The 22,109-nt window shown below is 41.7% G+C and overlaps 1 protein-coding gene across 15 annotated transcripts in view; it reads right to left on the bottom strand.

Annotated features, from left to right (window-relative positions):
* RIN2 (Ras and Rab interactor 2) overlaps positions 1–22,109 on the bottom strand; it is a 235,161-nt gene that overhangs the window by 71,700 nt on the left and 141,352 nt on the right. For 10 of the 15 annotated variants that reach the window (XM_060185988.1, XM_060185955.1, XM_060185963.1 and 7 more), the window contains one exon: positions 12,317–12,420. The exons of 2 other annotated variants lie outside the window; for them this stretch is intronic. In XM_060185988.1, coding sequence (XP_060041971.1) covers positions 12,317–12,420 — 104 coding nt within the window. Of the gene's footprint in view, positions 1–3,942; positions 4,113–6,418; positions 6,564–11,923; positions 12,094–12,316; positions 12,421–22,109 lie in introns of those variants that run through there. 3 more of the 15 variants (XM_060186028.1, XM_060186023.1, XM_060186032.1) reach the window with 3 other exon arrangements.

Here is a 22,109-nt window from a genome sequence, read left to right as displayed (position 1 = left end):
CTGGACAGCTTCTTTTGGGCCGTCCATACATCACCTCTGACTTGGGCCTTTTGTTAACTAGGCCTCAGTAACAGAATCCAACTGCTCAGTTCCAGTCTCGGGAGACAAAAGGTCTTGTCTCTGTGTTTATCAGAAAATGGGTGGCAAAAGTCATGACAGCGCCTAAGAACTCCCTGGCTTTGGGTCATCTTAGGGGGGTGAGAAAAGGAAGCAGCCCAAGTCCTTCCAGCATAACAAATGTAAATTTTAAGGGTCTCCTTCCTCACTGCTCATGAATCTTCCTTATTATCCCTTTAGCCTCTCACTGACTGTCAAGAACTTTGGTTATAAAAGTCCATGTTGAGATTTCACCCCAAATTATATGCCTACCAACACAGATTAGATAGATAGATCCATTACTTAAGGTCCTTAACACAGAAAACCTATTCTAGCATAAGGCTTCCAGTTAACTTACTGATAAGAAATGCAGCAAAAATAGCTTGATGTGCACCAGCTGGCTAAGCACAGGTGGAGAGAGGAGGAGGCAGCACTGACAGGTGAAGGCAGGTATTCCAGGTGAAGGCAGAAAAAAACCCAGAACCCAGGTGCACACCTACGGAAGCTTTTGTATTCAGTTAATATGAGATCTCATTTACCTAGAGTCAAAACCACAACTTCCAGTACATGAGAATGCCTTGATACCAAAGATGCAATTTTTAGTAAGGCAGGTCATAGTTTCAATGGTCTCAACTTTAGTCTTTGCTCAGTGTTGGATTCAGTGATTTGATAGAAAGAACATTTGCAGTTATACTTGAGTCCAACCCTCAGTTGATTCTTTGTAATTATGAGACCTTAACCTGAGAGTATATGTAATTCAGTCTTGGTTTTTCCTGTCTGTAAGAATGGATTCTTGTTGACAAAAGAAATCTTACTAACATAAAATCTAAAAATAACTGATTTTTAAGAGCCTGGAATGTCTAGGGAACTATGTGTGAAGAGTTTGGCAAAGTAGTTTCTCTAGGATGGTTCTTCCATTGCATCCTAATTTATGGATATTCATAAAAAGAAAGAAATGTGTTTCTGTTTTAGAATGCATGAAGACTATTTTATGGACAAAACCTTAGAGCTCCTCTTGTCACTATTTAATGCTAGCTTTCTTGGGATTGATGGTTCCTGCTAGTTTTCAGTTGCTGGGGCTTTTTCTACCCATAAACAAGGGGCTGACCATCTCAACTTAGACTCGGGTGCTTTCCAGCTTCAATTTTTAGTTGGGAAAAAGGGACAGAAAGTCACTTAGCTTGATATGTTTGCATTCATACACATGTATTCCACCTCTCTGAGGGCCTGTCTCATTTTGCCCACGTAAAGCTTTTAGTTGTGTTAAATCAAATAAAGCCCTTTTACTTGATGTTGCTGCAACCAGTTTCAAAGGCAAAAATGGTCCAGATTTAGACATGGAGCTGCCCAAAGGCTCAGGCTCCCAAGTACAATAAATCAGTGTGGGGAATTCTTTTTTTTTTTTATTTGTATTTTTCTCATTCCAGGGTTATTGCTGGGGCTTGGTGCTGGCACTACGAATCTGCTGCTCCTAGTGGACATTTTTATTTTATTTTTAAAATTATTATTGGATAGGACAGAGAAATTGAGAGAGGAGGGGGAGATAGAAAGGGAGAGAGACAGAGAGACACCTTCAGACCTGCTTCACTGCTTGTGAAGTGACTCCCCTGCAGGTGGGGAGATGGAGGCTGGAACCAGGATTCTTGTGCATGTACTTGTGCTTCCAACTATGTGTGCTTAACACTGTGCATCACTGCCCGTCCCCTGGGAATTAAGAATTACAGACTTAGGGAAAGAGAGAGACAGGCTGGGAGTATGGATCGACCTGCCAATGCCCATGTTCAGCATGGGATGCAATTACAGAAGCCAGACCTTCCACCATCTGCACCCCACAATGACCTTGGGATAAACTCCTAGAGGGATAAAGAATAGGAAAGGTATCATGGGAGGGGATGGGGTAGGGAGTTCTGGTGCTGGGAGTTGTGTGGAGTTGTACCCCTCTTATCCTATGGTTTTGTCAATGTTTCTTTTTTATAAATAAAAAATGAAAAAATAAAAAGAAAGAAAGAAAAAGAATAGGAAAGCTATCGGGAGGGAATGGGATATGGAGTTCTGGTGGTGGGAACTATGTGGAGTTGTGCCCCTCTTACCCTATGGTTTTTGTCAGTGTTTCCTTTTTATAAATTAAAAATAAGAAAAAAAGAAAGCAAAGCCACTCCAAATGTCATGGAGTAGCTAGGATGCTACAGGGGTAGCATCCAGCAGGGGTTTCACAGAGCTAAAGGATGAGAAGTGATGGGTTCAAAGTCTTATAAAAAAATTACTTGAGGGTGGTTGGGCGGTAATGTAGCAGGTTAAGCACACATGCCTGAAGCTCAAGGACCAGGGAAGCATCCAGGTTGGAGGCCCTTACTCCCCACCTGCAGGGGGGTCGTTTCACAGGCAATGAAGCAGGTCTGTAGGTGTCTGTCTTCTCATGCCCTCTCTGTCTTCCCCTCCCCTCTCAATTTCTCTCTGTCCTATCTGACAACAGCAATGACAACAATAATTACAACAACAAAGGCAACAAAATGGGAAAAATGGCCTCCAGGAGCAATGGATTCACAGCACAGGCACCGAGCCCAGCAATAATGCTGGAGGCAAAAAAAAAAAAAATTCTTCAGAGGTCTTCTAAAGTGACAGAGAAAATAAAAGCTCATATAGAGATACATCAGATTAAAATTTCTAGACTCAATTCCAATTAATGTTAAATACAATACAGAAACATACAGTAGACAAAAAAATTCCTAGAAAGCTTCAATTTGAAAAAAAACAAACAAAGAACAACTTAGTAGTTGATGACAATCATTTCCTAATACTTTCAGTCATGAAAACATTTCTTTAAAGTGTGGAAAGCTGAATTGAGCCCCCTACTCTGTACCATTTAAGTCAGTGAAGAAAGGCCAAAGTTTAATCAGGATTCTTTCTCATTTTATAGCAGAGAAACTACTAGGTAAACTAAGGAAACTTTTGTGAAGGCTTGAGTCTTGGTGGTACATTAATCTTAGAAGGGTTATATTGGGGAGTTGGGCGGTGGTGCAGTGGGTTAAGCGCACATGGCACAAACGCAAGGACCGGCGTAAAGAATACCGGTTCAAGCCCCTGGCTCCCCACCTGCAGGGGAGTCGCTTCACAGGCGGTGAAGCAGGTCTGCAGGTGTCTATCTTTAAAGGGGGCAAAATGCTAGAAATTATTAGAACTGGACCCAGTTCTGATGTGTGCTGTTTCCCTGCATTATGCCAGTTCACAGTTGAATTTTTCAAGGCGTGTGTGTGTGTGTGTGTGTGTGTGTGTGTCTACCTTAACAGCCAATAGGAAAAAAAAATACTCACAAATATACTTTTGGCAATAAATCTGATTCCTGCATGGCAAGGGATGCTGCTTTTAGAGGCAGGAGGCCTTAACTTCTCACAAGATTTCTAAGCAGCTGGGAAAATATCGCAGTCGATACAATGCAGAACTTAGACATTTGAGGCTCCTGGTTTGATCCCTGGCACTGTAAGTGCAGGAGTGGCATTCTCTGGATTTCCTCTTCACCCTCATTTTCTCCCCTAATATTTCTAAAAAAAAGTCACGGGATGGTTTTTTGTGAAAGTATTGTAGGGACTTCCAATCACTTTAAATTCCTAACCTCCTGATGAGCAGGAAAAGAAAACAACACAGAAATAGACACACACATGTGTATCTGACTCCTGGAGGAGGCACTGCTATTTTCAGGAGAGAAGAAAGGTTTGGTGGCTTTATTTTTGCTTTTTAACTTCCTCAGCTAGAGATGAAAAGGGCAGATAGGAGCCAATGCTGGCAGGGTTATTCATTTGTTCCTGTAAAACCAAGAAAAAGAAACAAAGGACCTGTTGTCCTAGTTACCCTTGGAGCTGAAAACAGGAGGCACAGGAGCCAGGCTGGCTCTAGTCTTGGCCCATGGGCTGACCTTTGCGCCCGAGTGGAGCACACATGAGAGTTCACGGCGAGGCAGGCGTCTCATGGATATGCAGCTCTCTGTCTGAAGTGCCTTTGGGTACAGTGGAATTCATTCATAGTTAAACTCAACCGCAACTACATTCTAGTTGAACAGATATTTTGTGGAAGAGTCAACTGCCAATAAAGCAGAGAGCAAGTTCTATAAAGAACTTGCCCCAAAGCCCCAGAGCCCAGCCCCACTAGGGAAAGAGAGAGAAACAGGCTGAGAGTATGGATCAACCTGTAAATGCCTATGTTCTGTGGAGAAGCAATTACAGAAGCCAGACCTTCCACCTTCGGCACCCCATCATGTCCCTTGGTCCATGCTCCCAAAGGGATAAAGAATAGGAAAGTGTTCAGGGGAAGGGATGGGATATGGAGTTCTGGTGGTGGGAATTGTGTGGAGTTGTACCCCTCTTACCCTATAGTTTCTGTCAGTGTTTCCTTTTTTATAAATAAAAATTTTTTAAAAAAGAGTAAAACACATCTAATGCTAGAATGTACTACAACTGAAATTGTGTGTGACCAAGTTTATAGCTGACAGGAAAGCCAGACACTATGCTGAAAGGCACTACTCCTTGACAAAATAGGAATCAATGTCTAGGACATATCATGTATTTCCAGAATAATCAAAACAACCTTTGCAAGGTCAGTGAGAAATCATGATCTACTGCTTAAATGCACAGAACAACAGTGACAGAATAAACATGAAGGCAAAAAAGTAAAATAGTTAGTGAATGATTAAAAATTGTTTTATCTTAAGAGGTGGGTTGAGTCATTATAAACCCTCTTGTGGGCTTCTTCAGGACTGTACCTGTATTATGAACTACCAAGGCTAAGGACTGCCCCACTCTCCAAAGGGAGACTAGGCCATCCTACTTTGACACGCTAGGAAAAGTGGTCCTGGAATGAGTGCAGGGTAGAATGTTCTCAGCTGTGACCATAGACTGTGAACACAGACTGACAGGGACTTGGAGGTTATATAAGCTCTTGTTCTTTTTTTTTTTTTTTTTATTCTCCTGTTCTAAATATGAATAGATATGGGCCCCAGGCCAAATTAACAAGGTAAATTATTAATAGTTAATTGTATTTATATATTTTTCAAGTTTGGGAGTTACTCTCTGCCCTGATTCAGCTTTGTAGGCCTATTCTCAATGCTGATACCATTTTCCCAGACAATATTTTTAGTCCACCTGCAGGTTAGCTATCAAGCACCAGAAAAAAATGACTAGTCATGGCCCCCTAGGAACATACCTAAAATAGACTTCCTAGCTTCTATCCACCCTAAAGTCCTTGTTCCCATCTGCTCTCTTACGACTTTATGGTTCCTATTCATTAAACATTTATCCTCCTTTGTATCTTACTGTATTTCAGCCACCAAGTTACAGATGTTAGTATGATTTCATCCTTTAACTCCCTGGCCTCACTGAAGTGCCCCAGAACCTCACTTCTCCAGACCCTTACCTACCCCACCAGGTAAAGACAGAAACAGGCTGAAAGTATGGATCGACCTGTCAATACCAATGTCCAATATAGAATCGATTCTAGAATCCAGATCTTCCACCTTCTGTACCCCATTAAGAATTTTGGTCCATACTCCCACAGAAAGAAGTAAATGTTAAGTGGAGATGACCAGAGGGCTCTGAACTTCAATTCCATCAGAACCTGGTGAAAGAAGAGGCAGAAACAAACAAACGAACAAAAAAAAAAAAAAAAAAAAAGGAGGAATGAAATAGTAGGTGTCAGGATCACAGAAAAAAAATGGGCAAATGTATGTAAATAGACAGTTGTGGAAATAATAGTCAACCCATATCTGTGATCTTGGGAGAACTAATGCAGTTTCCAATGGAGGGAATGGAAACACAGAAGTTTGGTGGTGGGAAAAGTGTGGAATTATACATCTGTTACCTTATAATTTTGTAAATAAATAATAAAAAATTTAAAAAGAGGGGTTGATGGCATTATTTATTTTTTACACTGTCCATTCCTCATAATGCACATATTTACTTTGCTAATAAAAATAAGTCTAAATTTTCTCTTTAATAACCTTCTAAACTGTAACAGATATTACCAGTCTAGCAGACTAAGCAGTTGTTAGGGTCTCTCTCTCTCTCTCTCTGTATATATATATATATATATATATATATATATATATATATTAAACATGTACTTGTAACTTCTTAATTCATTCTTTAAGGTTCATTAGTCTTGAATCTCATGATTTTTTTTTTTTTTTTTTAACCAGAGCACTGTTCAACTCTGGCTTGTGGAGGTGTGGGGGATTGAACCTGGGACTTGAGAGCCTCAGGCATGAAAGTCTCTTTGCATAACCATTATGCTATACCCCCACCCGAATCTCATGATTTCTAAAATGACCTCTTACCTGGAATTCTTCTTTCTTGAAGGCCCCAGGGCTGCTGGTAAATCCCTCTGTTTATCTGATATAGTCTTCTATTATGTCCTCATTCCATTATATGATACTCACTTATTTACAGTTCTTTCACATCAGATCTCCCTTCTCTAGGTGTCTTAGCAAATAGCAATCACAAAGAAAATACATTTTTTAAGTTGAACTATATCACTGCTTCATTACTAACAGTATGGGCAAAGTGTTGGTCAATTTTGGGAATTTTATTCTTTAAAGCCACATTCCAACTTTCCCAGTGGCATGAAATCAAGAGAAACCTAATGTGACTAGAAGGAAATAGATCATAGCAGAATAATCATAGCAGAATATCCTTAATAGATATAACAAACAGGAAAACAAAACAGACAAAAACAAACAAAATCACCAGACCCCCATCTACAGAAGGAGAGTGTTTATAAGGCATCATTTGGGGGTTTCAGATAAAGTATTTTCTATCATTTTTAAGAGTGCACTCTCAATTAAGTCAGACAATCTTTATTCTGTTTAACCATCATATATTCTTTGAGGAAGAAGATAAAGGTAGCAAAAACAACTAACCAAAAATTAGTGGAAATAAGCACTTATAATTCTTCAAGATTAACAATATGTAAGAGAGAACCCTAGACTGACAACAAACATTCTATTTAGGGACCTACAATACCCAACGTTCTATAGGTAAGATTATTGTGAGTTTCTCATTCTACTAAACTATTCTATAGCTCACAGGAAAGAGAAAAACCAACTTTTTATTTTATTTTACTTTATTTATTTATTATTAGATATAAACAAAGAGATATTGAGAGAAGGAGAAGATATAGAGTGGGAGATAGACAAGGAGAAACCTGCAGCTCTATTTCACCATTCGTGAAACTTTCCCCAGGTAGGAACCAGAGGCTTAAATTTGGGTCCTTGTGCATTGTAGTGTGTATACTTAAGCAGGTGTGCCACCACGTGGCTCCCCCAAAACCAACTTTCCTGGACAAGTGATACTGGGTCTAGAATAGTAGGCTGCTGTCAGATACAGTGTGACTTTAGGAAGGGCTCTAAGCATTGAATCAATAGCCTGTGACCTATTGGCAGGTTTCTAGATACAGCAAAAGAGGATAATATTTGCTTTGTTGGCTAACAGATACTGCAGAAGACAAAATACACAATGGTTTTCTTTTAACTGTTAAAATATTTATTTATTTTCCCTTTTGTTGCCCTTGTTGTTGTTTATATTGTTGTTATAGTTATTATTGTTGTTATTGATGTCATCGTTGTTGGATAGGACAGAGAGAAATGGAAAGAAGAGGGGAGACAGAAAGGGGGAGAGAAAGACAGACACCTGCCAACCTGCTTCACTGCTCGTGAAGCGACCCCTCTACAGGTGGAGAGCCGGGGGCTCAAACTGGGATCCTTATGCTGGTCCTTGCACTTTGCACCACATGCACTTAACCTGCTGCACTACCACCTGACCCCCTCACAATGATTTTTTGCACTGAATTACTTGTACTTGTTTCCAAGTGATCTTACTCATGTACTCTCCAAAATCTTCAGAAGAGCAAAAGAGAATATAAAAAGTAATGTCTACCAGAGGATGGAGAAGTCTTTGGAGACTTGTTTCATTCTAGAAGAGATGGATTCAGGAGGATATGTGATGGAGGTCTTAAAAACACCTACCCATTTCCCAGCTGAGAAGGGACTGTGAGATCAATGGGATGGAGAGGGGAAAATAAAAAGCTACTTTCCTGTACTGTAATGTTTGAGGGGGCTAGAATGGGAAGAAAGGAGAGGATAAGAAGACTATATCAGATAAACAGAGGGATTTACCAGCAGCCCTGGGGCCTTCAAGAAAGAAGAATTCCAGGTAAGAGGTCATTTTAGAAATCATGAGATTCGGGTGGGGGTATAGCATAATGGTTACGCAAAGAGACTTTCATGCCTGAGGCTCTCAAGTCCCAGGTTCAATCCCCCACACCTCCATAAGCCAGAGTTGAACAGTGCTCTGGTTAAAAAAAAAAAATCATGAGATTCAAGACTAATAGCACTTTCCATTTGGTGCCAGGGTTCAAATGAATACGTCAACCTTTTCTCTGGACTATGGGTTTATCTGCTTACTTGTATCCCCCAATAAATGAGTTGACCCTCAGAGGCTTCTCTTGGAACTGACTGTGCTTGTCTCTCCGCACACAACACCTTTGTCATGCAGAGCTACCCCAGGACTCCCAGGGGGCTGCTTCACCTCCACTGCCAGTGGCCAGAGAGGCAGGGGATATGGAGTGACCCACAGAACTTAGATGCATTCTGTCTTTGTTGCTCTCACACAGTGCTGGGGATTAAACCCAGGGCTTCACACATACAAGGCAGGTGCACTACTGCTAATTCTCCTTCCTGGCCATGAAACTTGGTTCACAAGCTTGAGATTCGAAAGGTCAGCTGAATGGTCAGTTGGATGCAGGTAGCACAGGCATATGGATATTAGCTAGGAATCACTAGTACACAGATGGTAGCAAAGTCACAAGACTAGCCAGGATTACCTAGAACATTACTCTGGACATCTCTTTAAAACAAAAACAAACAAAAAAACAGTATGTTGTGTTTAACCGGTTCAAGATGTTAAGTGCTTTATAATTTACTCATTAAATTGGCCCAACCTCTGTGGATAATAGTCTGGAGAACTCTCAGAAGGCTAGAAATGGACCTACCCTATGATCCTGCAATTCCTCTCCTGGGGATATATCCTAAGGAACCCAGCACACCCATCCAAAAAGATCTGTGTACACATATGTTCTTAGCAGCACAATTTGTAATAGCCAAAACCTGGAAGCAACCCAGGTGTCCAATAACAGATGAGTGGCTGAGCAAGTCATGGTATATATACACAATGGAATACTACTCAGCTATTAAAAACAGTGACTTCACCATTTTCAGCTGATCGTGGATGGACCTTGAAAAACTCATGGTAAGTGAAATAAGTCAGAAACAGAAGGATGAATATGGGATGATCTCACTCTCAGGCAGAAGTTGAACAACAAGATCAGAAGAGAAAACACAAGTAGAACCTGAACTGGAATTGGCGTATTGCACCAAAGTAAAAGACTCTGGGGTGGAGGGGTGGGATTGGGAAGAATACAGGTCCAAAAAGGATGACAGAGGACCTAGTAGGGGTTGCATTGTTATATGGAAAACTGTGAAATGTTATGCATGTACAAGCTATTGTAATTACTGTCAAATGTAAAACATTAATCACCCAATAAAGAAATTAAAAAAAAAATAAAAAAGTTATTAACTTAAAAAAAAAAGAGTTGGAAACAGGGGGGGGTCAGGCGGTAGCATAGTGGGATAAGCGCACGTGGCGCAAACAGCAAGAACTGGCATAAGGATCCCGGTTAGAGTTCCTGGCTTCCTCCTCCTCTCTTCATTTCTCTCTGTCCTATCCAACAACGATGACATCAATAACAACAACAATAATAACCACAACAACAATAAAAAAAAAGGGCAACAAAAGGGGAAAAAAAGAGTTGGAAACAACCTGAGCAAATGGTTACTGATGAATGAGTAAATAAAGAAGATGTGGTATGAATACATAGTGTAGTAACTCCACTATAAACTAGGTGAAACCCTGACAACAACACAGATGGAGCTAGAGGGTATTATGCAAAGTGAATTAGTCAGAGAAAGACAAACACTGTATGGTTTCACTCATAGGCGGAAGATAAAGAAACAAAGCAAATAAAGTAACAAAACAAAACAGAACTCTTAGACTACAAAAACAAAATAGTTATTACCAGAGGGAAAAGGAGAAGTAGGGTGGGCAAACTGAGTAAGTAAAAAGGGACAACTGTAAGGTCATAGTTAGAAACTAGATTTGCTTACAAACATAATGCTTGCCAACAACATATACTGATAAGTTACTTTCTATGTTTGTGAACTTGAAATATAAAAAAAAGTTATAAACTAGGGCTGAGTGGTGGTGCACCTGGTTGAGCACATGTTACAATACATAAGAACCCAGGTTCAAGCCCCCCAGTCCCCAGCTGCAGGGGGAAAGCTTTGTGAGTGGTGAAGCAGTGTTCCAGGTGTCTGTCTCCCTCCCTATCACCCTCTTCCCTCTCAGTTCTGGCTGTCTCTATCCAATAAATAAATAAAGATAAAAAAATTAAAGAAAACTGAGAAATGTTACAAATGTACAAACTACTGTATTTTACTGTTGGCTGTAAACAATCCCCCCAAAAAAGAAAAAAAAATGTTATTTGAGATTTTTTTTTTTTAAAAAAGAACAAATACATCTATCTGAAAAAAATAGTCATTGTGGAAAGTTTTTAATAATTCTTAAATTTGAAAATATGAAATTAGGTGTTAAAGATGAAATGACTGCCCAGCTGTCTGTCTCCCTTCCCCAACTGACTGCAGTCAGACACCAAGATCTTGAAGACATCAATATCCTACATCATTCCTCCTGAAGTCTTAGTAACTGCTGTGACTGACATGCAGAAAGGGGTGGTTACTGACCCTGTTATCTGTCATCCGTGGAGCTTAAAGTCCCTATCACAGTGCTGCATTTCCTGGATATGAGAGAACTCATTGTTTCCAAAGTTTTCTTCTTCACCCTTGTCATCAACTTGAACTTATTTTTTGCCCAATAATCCAAAGGATCAAAAGAAATCCCCAAGCTAAAATTTTATGGTTTTTGACTAGAATTCTATGCTTTCTGAATCTGAAGCAGAGACTATATATATAATTTTGAAGTGTCATTGTGTTTTTGTCTAACATATAGGAGAGTGGAATGTTCACCCACTAAAACTATATGCCAATATTGGGTGCAGCCTCGAGAAGCTTGGGGACCATCTGGTCCCCATCATTTGTAGAGAAGGGAGAGAAATGGAAAGCCCATTGAATTTCTATAGTTTAGGGTAATATAGTTCCTCCAGAGGCATAAGAGTTAAAACACTACTGTTCAGCTGTAAAGTACCTCCCTGGGATTACATACAATTAGTCTGACAGGGAACAAGTCGGGCTGGTTTGAAACACGTCTGGACAACCAGAATCACCTAACTCACCTGCCTTCACAGGGCTGTTTCTACCTGTTTCATCGCTTGCAAGCAAAAAGCCACCACATAAATCTCACCCTGACACTGTATCAAGCAACCTCAACCCCATTTCCTGAGAAAAAAGGAGGAAGCTGACAATTAATCTGGCCACTGAGGCGCCAAGTATCCAGACCATTTTGTAGTGATTATATTTTGTTATCGTTGATGTTAGTAAATGATGGTCCCTATGAGTGGACAGAGATGTTTGAGTGGTCTCTTCCATCTTTATCCACCCTGCACCACCATTCTCTAGATAAAGACCAGCTCCCACTACTTATTCAGAGCATGTGCAGCCCATGCATAGCACGTCACCTCCCCTTTCTACACCAATTACAACCACATCCAACTTCCAATTCACTGGCTCACATTTCAGAAAATGGCAAGTGCTGTTTGTTTGTTTTTTTCTGACCTGAGAATGCAAAATGAGTCCATCCTCTTTAGTGCTCCCCTTTAAGTCTTCTGGAGACTGAGGCAGGCTACACTGAATTCTATTTTGCACACAAAGGATCCCGCGGTGTTATTGTTTCCATCACTGTGAGTAGGTGGACATGGCAGATAGAACTTTAAGGTTTCCAGGTTCTGGTGCCAGGAGGAATTGAGAGGATGTAAAGTTCAAGTGGCTTCAAAGCGGTTAAAATAAACAAGCAGACAACTGGTTCCTAGGCCACTCCCACCTCCTACAGAAAGCTTCATCTGGAGCAGCCACCACACTCCTAACTGGCGGAGCCACCGAAATGACAGTCCTGTAGCCAACAGGACCACTTAGCCCCCATCACACCCAGTGCCTAATCATCTCTGTCACCTGTGGGCTTCAGTGGCAACTTCCAGGCCATTTTCCAGGCTGGTATCCGTCTGCACCATCTCTTGCTTCAGTTCTCCAATCTCTGAGACGATAGTGTCAATGAGCTGTCAAAGACAAAGAGAGTGTGAAGTCAGGAGGTGGAAGGGGCGTGCCAAAGCAAGGGAAGCTTCTGACACTTGCATAGGAGGAGGTGACCACCTATTTTTTTCCTCCAGTCTTGGCTGCATGGATTTCCTCTACCCTGAGGGAAAAAAATTAAGAAGGAGGGTGCAGTGTCTTTTTAGAAAGAGGAAGGACTTAAGTTTCGGTATCGCCCTAAGAAAAAGAATATAACACCCAGTTTGGTTACTCAATGCGAATAAAAGAGGAATAAACAAATCCTGGTAAAAACCAAGCTGTGACATTTATTTTGAAAAGTGAAAACTTAACGGGAATTCCCTAGATTTAAATACATATCATTCTGGGCTACACAATTAAGTGTATTTAAAAGACATATACAGCTTGTAATTCAATTTCCAAAGACACTGAATGTACTTTTCATCCTATTCTAGACGTTTTTTAAAATGAGATACTATTGGAGAGAAGGAAGATGAAGGAGACTATGGAGCTGTCAGTGGGTGAATGGGCAGGCAGCGACCCAGAAGGGGAAATGAAGGGAAATGGAGACTCTTCTTTGCAAGCTTCTGTGGGTTTTACACCCACCCACATTCCTGGGAAGAGGATGCATCTATCCTTGTGGGCTGAGTGAAATTCTTGAGCCCACCTAGCTACTCATTCCACAGGATGCAAAAAAAAAAGTATTAATTCATTTATTTAACAAGCAAGAGAGAGGCCAGAGCACCTAGTCTAGCATATGAAGTGTCATGGATCCAACTCTGGACCTCAGGCATGTCCTGTGCTGACACCTCCATAGCTGCCCAACAGAATAAATATCCAATGCTGTTCCACTCCCTAGGTGTTAAAAATGTAAAGCTGGTTTTTCTTTTTTTTTTTTTTTTTTGCCTCCAGGGTTATCACTGGGGCTCCATGCTGGTACTACAAATTCACTGCTCCTTTTCCCCATTTTATTGGATAGGACTGTTGTTTTATCTGGGCTGGCTTCACGGGCGGGTAACAGAGACGACCAGAGACATGCAGCTGGGCCGGGAAGCTGTATTTTTTTATTCACGAACAGCGATTCATAAACTAACCCAAACTAATCACCAAACAGAACTCTCCTGCATCTTTCTCACATGTCGGGGTTCTTTTGGGTTGGGAACAAGAGGGCCCACGAAACTAGCAGGACTAAACCAATTTTCCTGGCAGGGGGAGAGCTAGACCAAACCAATGTAAAGCATACAACAATTCCCCCTTTTCTTTTTAACTAAATGACTACAGTATCAGGAGTGTGGGGTGAACAGAAACCTATATCATACAGGCATTTTCAAAAAAGAAACTGGCACAAACATGGAGAAACATGTAAGTGAGTAACAAGAACCAGTGTGCTGCCAAGGGAAGGCCTGAGGGGGCCATTTTTTGTCTCTGTGGGCAAAACTTTGTCAGCTTAAAAAAAAACATTTCCTGCCTCTGGGGGGCGTACTTGCCTCGACTGGCATTTTTTAGCATGGGGACGGGGAATGGCCTAGAGTCCCAAAGGCAGCTGGCTGCAGTCAGCGTTTGTTGTCTTGATGGGGGATGTCAGCCATCGGAATTCTGCTTTTTTGTAGAGAACTTGACAGCTGCAATTTACTTACTATGAAACAAAACTTGTCATTAGCATAACCATAGCGCAATCTAACGTTTCTAATTGAGAAGGAATTTGAGAGTTTTACATATCAACAACGTCTATTTAACCTTTTGTTACACCCATTTAAGATGGAGACACACCCTAGGTGTGTGCAGGTTTTGTTTAGACCAACTTAGTTAAAATATATTGATTGTTAACTAATTTTTACCTCAGACTTTAAATGTAAGTTAATTTTATCTTTATGAGAATTACATTGAAAACCTTTTTCATTTAACTTTGCCTGGTAAGAATTTAGCCTTAAAGTTATATTCTTAACCTTAAAGTTAATGTTACCAAACTTTAAACACACACATACACATGGTCTTCAATACATAAAGAGAGAAACTTTTGTTACAAAGACATGTCATTTTAAACACGAATTTAGATCTATACTGTCTTAGCCGTTCTGGGAGTGCGTTGTCCAGCGGTGGCCTCTTGGGCAGCTCCACTTCTAGGAATTGTAGGTTGCGATCTCTGCATGAATCTCTGCGTATTCTAGCTCGTCTGCCTTCAGACCCAAGCTGGAGATCTCGGTCAGGGGACCCAGTTTTGGCAGGGAGCCCAAGGTCTCCGGGGGGTCCGGGATCTGTCCAGACTTTATAGCACAAGGACGGGCAGGCCAGCCGTGCAGAAGGCGCAGGCCGAGGTGCCCCGGGGAGGTGGCCAGGATAGGCTGCCGCGGCCCTGCCCCATGACCCTGCCATGTCTGCTGCCCTGTTTCCAGTGGCTGAGCAGCGTGGAGGGAGCCAGCACCCAATGTCCTGTGCCACGCAGCAGAAAGCCGGCTCCTGCGGGCTGGTGTAGGGCTCCTGCGGGCTGGCATTGGGCTTCTGTGGGATGGCGTTGGGCTCCTGCGGGCTGCCGTTGAGCTCCTGCAGGCTGGCGTTGGGCTCTTGCGGGCTGCCATTGGGCTCCTGCGGGCTGGCATTGGGCGGAAACCAGAGTGGTCCAGAGATAAATGTTCCAGAAGCAGCGAAACAGTCTCGTGAAGAAAGGGCAGATGCCTTTGGAGATCTCTTCACAAGCAGAAGAGAAGGCCACAGTGCATAGGTAGCCAAATTGTCTTCACTTATCTGAGAGATGCGCAGGTCTGGTCCCACGTTGTAGGCGCCATATGTTGTTTTATCCGGGCTGGCTTCACGGGCGGGTAACAGAGATGACCAGAGACATGCGGCTGGGCCGGGAAGCTGTATTTCTTTATTCACGAACAACGATTCATAAACTAACCCAAACTAATCACCAAACAGAACTCTCCTGCATCCTTCTCACATGGCAGCACCAAGATGTCTCTAACTCTGTCGGGGTTCTTTGGGGCAGGGACAAGGAGGCCCACGAAACTAGCAGGACTAAACCAATTTTCCTGGCAGGGGGAGAGCTAGACCAAACCAATGTAAAGCATACAACATAGGACAAAGAGAAATTGAAGAGGGGAAGAGAGGGAAAGAGAAGATAGAGACCTGCAGACCTGCTTCACTGTTGGTGAAGTCGCTCCCCCTATGCGTGGGGAGCTTGACCCCAGGTCCTTGCACTCCATACTCTATGCACTTTTACTGGATTTGCCACCACCACCACCACCACCCTAAGGTTGCTGTTCTCAAAGTGTACCAAGGCTCACTGTTTTTTTCTTTTCTCTTTTCTCTTTTCTTTTCTTTTCTCTTCTTTTCTTTTCTTTTCTTTTCTTTTCTTTCCTTTCTTTTAATTTTTCTTGCCCCCAGGGTTACTGCTGGAGCTTGATGCCTGCACTATGAATCCACTGCTCCTGGTGACCATTTCTTCCCATTTCTGTCACCCTTGTTGTCATTGTTATTGTTGCTACTGGATAGGACAGAGAGAAATGGAGAGAGGAGGGGAAGACAGAGAGGTGGAGAGAAAGACAGACACCTGCAGGCCTGCTTCACTGCTGCTCTACTGCCCAGCCCCCCTACTACTTTTCTTTTTATGTGCAACTCTTTCTCCCTACCCCCCACTGCCCCTCACAGCTGGAGTGTGGCATTGTTCATGAATGAGTATACCACTCTGGGTCACTTTTTCATTTATACAGAGACAGACTGATAGACAAACATAAAGAGAGAGAAAAATAGGGTAATATACTAAAGCACTGGCACTTTCTCCAGTATGCCATAGCATCTTCCATAGGGTGTCAAGGGTGGAGCTTGGACCATGTAAATGGTAAGGATACATTGTCCCAATGTGTTATTTCTCTGATTTGTTTACACAAGTCTCATTTGTGTCAACATTCAATAGGTTTGTTACTGTTTTTACATACATAAATATTTAGCATCTTACTTTTCAAGTATGGACATCTATAGATGTAATCTACATGAACATTGCTCTTTGGGATCCTCCATCATTTTTAAAAATGGGAACGCTTTGTAGCCCAGGAGGTGGTGCAGTGGAGAGTGCATTGATCTTGCACATGGGAGGTCCTGAGTCCAATTCCTGACATTGCATATGTCAGAGTGATGCGCTCTCTGGTTATTTCTCTCTTTATTAATGAACCAAACAAGTGAATCTTTTAAAATAAACATACTTCTGGGAAAAAAAGATAAAGGATAATTATGATTTATAAAACAACAATAACAATCAAAGTGTAAAGGGGTCCCAACACTACTACAGTGTTTGATGACTGCTGCTCTACCTCAGGAATTACTGTCTTGCTTCAAAGAAACTCCATTTAAGCGTATGGGTCATTACAACTAAGAAACTTCCTCCCTCTCTTCTTTGTCAATAGGGCTACACCACTCTGGACTAACTTTTTTTTAGACACAAAGAGAAAGACAGAGACTGAGAGACAGTGAGAAAGAGGAAAAGGAACCATCACACCGAAGCATCTCCCAAGGCAGTGAAGGTTGGGCTCTACCCTGGGCATGGCAAAGCACAATTCCTTCCAGGGGAGCTATCTTGATGTCCCAGGTTATTCTAAAATTTGATCCCATATTTTCACTTATTAATTATTATTATTATTTTTGTCTCCAGGGTTATTGCTGGGGTTCGGTGCCTGTACTATGAATCCACTGCTCCTGGCAGCCATCTTTTCCCCATTGTTGTTGTTATTATTATTGTTGATGCTGTTGTTGTTGGATAGGACAGAGAGAAACTGAGAGAGGAGAGGAAGATAGAGAGGGGGAGAGAAAGACACCTGCAGACCTGCTTCATGGTTTGCAAAACAAACCCCCTGCAGGTGGGGAGCCAGGGGCTCGAACCGGGATCCTTGCACGGGTCACTGTGCTTTGAACTATGTGTGTTTAACTGGGTGCACTACATCCCAGCCCCCTTCACTTATTAATTTAATAGACCCTTATGGACATTCACTCCATGACAGATTCTGTAAGCATAGAGTAAGGCTGAAAAGAGCTCAGTTCTTCTATAGATGACATTTTGGGCATGGGGTGGCACACAGAACAAACACAGAACAATGTGAAGTTTCCAGAATGAATAAAATAGGATGATGTTATAGAGAGCAGCTAAGGCGTTACTCTTCACCCTTACCAGGGTTGGGAGAGAGGGAGGGAGGGAGGGAGAGAGAGAGAGAGAGAGAGAGAGAGAGAGGGGGACCGAGACTTTGGATCAACTTGGGAACCTCAAGATCACTAGGCTAACTGATGCTCTACCAGTTAAGCTATTGCCCCAGCCACAAATTTAGTAATATTTTTTTAGATTTACGATACATAGACACATGTCAGGCTTCTTTTACACATGCTAGACAAACTCTTGCATATAGGTGTGAAAATTTCAACCTAATAATGGAACCATGGTAGAGAGCAATGTGGTAGAGAAATTTGGCATATACTCAGGCAATATTTTTTCCAGTCTTTGATTTTTTTTTTCTACATAAACTTTGGAAGTCAAAAATAACATCAATAAAATGGAACCATGGATATCAAGTGGAAAATCCCATGCATACATCTTCAGACAGTTTAAGGGCTAAGATTTTTGTTTCCCAGAAATTACTGATTTTCAGAAATCTAAAAGTTAGCCCATGATAATATTGTAATTTTCTTGGCTGATAGGGAGTTTGCTAGCAGCTGCCTCAGCTCAGCCTTGGGAAGCTATGTTTATGGTTTCCACAGGCCTGGACAGAAGATGAGCCAGGTCAGGATGGTCTCACAACATAGGGACTTTGAGTCTGTGACTCAAATGATTTTTTGTTTGTTTGGGAATAATCTACAAGGCTGGTCTCCATATGGTTAATTAATTTATTTTTATTATAACAAACTCTAAATGAACTCTTTCCTCTTTACATTTCTATCCCAACATCTTAAAATACTATAACATTACAGTTTGCATGCTCCAAATTGCAATTCCTTTACTATTCCTAAATAAAGTCATTTTTGACCATTCTTAACTTGTTTGTTTTCTTTATTTAAGTTGAGATGGGTGCAAGGAAATCTTTATAAGAATATCTGCTGGGAGTCGGGCGGTAGCGCAGCGGACTAAGCACACATGGCGCAAAATGCAAGGACTGGAGTAAGGATCCCGGTTTGAGCCCCTGGCTCCCCACCTGCAGGGGTGTCGTTTCACAGGCAATGAAACAGGTCTGCAGGTATCTATCTTTCTCTCCCCCTCTCTTTCCTCCCCTCCTTTCTCCATTTCTCTCCGTCCTATCCAACAACGACGATATCAATAATAACTACAACAAAAAAACAAGAGTAACAAAAGGGAATAAATAAATATTTACAAAAAAAGAATATCTGCTGTCCTATTATTTGAATATGATTAGGGCCAAAGAGACAGCTTCCTGATAAGGAATGTGTTTGGCCCAGGTTCAAGTACCGGCACCATGTGAGAGTGTGATGGCACTGGGGGAAGCTTTGGTGCTGTGTGCCTCTGCCGTCCTCTTTCTCTGTCTGAAAAAGTCAGCCTGGAGTGGTGAAACTGTGCATGTGTAAAGCCCTGGAAACACCCCGCCCCCCCCCCCCCACACCATTAGAAAACCAAGCGCTTAAATGTCCACTAGTAAAAGAATGGGCAAATTGAGGTATGCATACTATGAAGCAGTTGAAATGAGTGATTCAAAGCTGTATCAATACATATACAATTGTTAAAAGAGTAAGAAGATCTCAGAAAGGCTTGCTTCATTGCTTGTAAAGTGACCCAGCCCCCCTGTAGGTGGGGAGCTGGGGCTTGAACTGGATCCTTGTGTAGGTCCTTGCATTTCCATACTATTCTTTTAACTCACTGCACTACTGCCTGGCCCCTGGATAATTTTCTTTCTTTTATTTTTAATATTTATTTATTTATTCCATTTTGTTGACCTTATTGTTTTTTATCATTGTATTTATTATTGTTGTTATTGATGTCGTTGTTGTTGGATAGGACAGAGAGAAATGGAGAGAGGAGGGGAAGACAAAAATGAGGAGCCGGGTGCTTGAACCGAGATCCTTACTCCGGTCCTTGCGCATTGAGCCACCTGCTTAACCCGCTGCGCTACCACCTGGATAATTATCCACTCCCCATGGATAATTTTCTAAGGAGGTAAGAACCCCATCTAAGGGAGTTCTCCACACTTCAGGCAGTGGGCTTAAAGAGTTCTGAGGCTAGTTTGCTGTTCTTATCTGATAGCGCACAGCAAGGTCCAACCAGCTTTGGGCTCAGAAAGACCTGCCTTCAAATTCCATTTCCAAACACCTGCCATCAAATTTCACTTCCACTCACCTCAGGAACACTCATCCTAGAACCCCAAAAGTTAAGACTAATGCTATGGAGGCAAGAGAGATGGATGATTAAAAAGAACAATAATATTAAAATACTTCTTGAAAAGCATCTTAATGCTCTGATATAAATTTTCTATATTAATGAATAGTGTTGCTATGAAGCAGAGTTGATGTTAAAAGCAAAAACAGGGAAAAAAAAAACCACCACTTAAAAGGGAATCAAACATTAACCAAACTTCAAAGAGTCTGTGCGATCACTAGGAGTTGACATGGAGCTACAAACGGCCACTGCTTCCAAAATCCAATCTTCCTCCTGCCCACCTGCCCTCAAAATGTCTAATCTACTGATGAGCCCAGTATTCATCTATTTCCTCTGGTGGGGAGAAGTGCTGTGTGCCATCCCTGCTTGCACAGAAAACTGGAGGGAAGGAGGAGGAAAGGACTCCACATCTTGTTTTTTTTTTTTAGGGTTAGATAAAAGGAGAAATTTTCTCTTGAAGGTCAAATAAAAATAAACTGAGAAAGTGCTTATAGAGCAAGTTCTAACACAATACTCTTCAAATTCCAAGACCAAGTCAGGAATGTTATCAGCGTTTTCAAAAAAGGGATGTGTTACTGATATGATGAAGGCTCAGAACCCAGAATGTGGGAAAGTAAAATCAATGCTTGGTTCTCAGCTGCAGAATTTCTATTCCCCAAGTGCATCAACTTGGCCTTGGGGCTTTTACCATCCCACCAGCTATGTCTGCTTCTACTAAGCTGGGAGGACCTCAAGGTTTGGTGGACACAACTCACACTGGTTGGTACCTTTTGAAAGTAGCCTGAAAAATATGAGTTCTTTACAAATTTTTAAGTCATTCTTGCTCCAGCAAGAATTGTTAGGATAGAAATAGGAAAGGGATGAAGTGTTGGGGGGTATTCCCTGCATGCTCTTGTGTACTTCTGCTCTCAGGTATATATTTTTCCCCTAGTTTATGGGCACGTGTGAACCTATGCTCTATCTCAGGGGACCTGGACTATATCTAGGTTTGGGGACTTTATTGGGGAGTGGACCACCTGGAATGGAATTATGAAAAAAGGTCTCACCCGAGTGATGAAGCTGAAGGGTTGTCATTCCACACCTGAAGTCTGGTCACAGTCTGAAGTGAAGCATGCTGGGGTGGTGCTCGTTGTGTTGATTAGATTGTGATCAGCGGATGCAGTATTATTTGATAAAAATTGGGAGAAGCATATGGGAAAGTGGGCCCTACCCTAGTGTCCCAGGACTGGGGGAAGTTTAGGCTCTATAGTGGAAATGTGAAGTTCCTGTTGTCTTAGGGTTCAAGAAGACAATGGATAGTTATTGTTATCGTCAAATTATTTGGTGATAGGGTTAACTTTGGAAAGTCCCTTTGTTAGGGTTTGGGGTATAATACCCAGTATCTTGTATATAGCTGTGCTACTGGTTGCTTCTGTTCTCCCTGGTCTAGGATTTTGGGAGAGAAAACATATCAAAGACAGCCTATGTATTAAAAAGACTCAGTCTGTGTTTTAAGAAGTTCTAGACATATGATCAATTTTTCGCCTCTCATATTAATTAAATAGTGGTTTATATGTTTACACTTTAATAGAATTGTACACAAACACCACTCCCACCACCAAATATCCCCCAACACTTCATCTGCACTATTCCAGCCTTTAGGTCCATGATTGTTCAAAAATTTGTTTGGCTTTGTATGTTAACTCTCATTTCAGCCACCAGGTTCCGGATGCCAGCAAGATGCTGACCAGACTTCCCTGGACAGACGACCCCATCAATGTGTACTGGAGCTCCACTTCCTCAGAGCTCCACCCTACTAGGGAAAGAGAGAGGCAGACTGGAGTATGGATCAGTCAATGCCCATGTTCAGAGGGGAAACAATTATAGAAGCCAGACCTTCCACCCTCTGCAACCCACAATGACACTGGATCCATACTCCCAGAGAGATAGAGAATGGGAAGGCTATAAGGGGAGGTGATGGGATATGGAGATCGGGTTATGGGAATTGTGCGGAATTGTACCCCTCTTATTCTATGGTTTTGTTAATGTCTCCTTTCTTAAATTAAAAAAAAAGAGAGAAATAGGAAAGGGAGACTCCTCCCCTACACTTGTTGAAGAACCTCTGGAGAATATTGCAGGAGGCATTTCTGAATTATGTTGTCTTGAGGGCTTTTGCTTTCTAAGCTTATGTGTTAAATTTCTCAAGGAGTGTATAAACATAATATATGGATACATCCCCATTGGAAAACAGGAATTATGGTGGTTATAACTAATATCCCTTGATTACTGCCTAGAAACGCCCACTCAAAGATCACCACTCTTATCAGTGGTGTGTGTATCCTTCTTGAATGGTAT

Source organism: Erinaceus europaeus, chromosome 1 (genome assembly GCF_950295315.1).
Source record: "Erinaceus europaeus chromosome 1, mEriEur2.1, whole genome shotgun sequence".
In the NCBI taxonomy this organism is placed as follows: Eukaryota; Metazoa; Chordata; class Mammalia; order Eulipotyphla; family Erinaceidae; genus Erinaceus; species Erinaceus europaeus.
The sequence above is the reverse complement of the archived record's forward strand: the minus strand, read 5'-3'. Positions and strand labels throughout refer to the sequence as shown.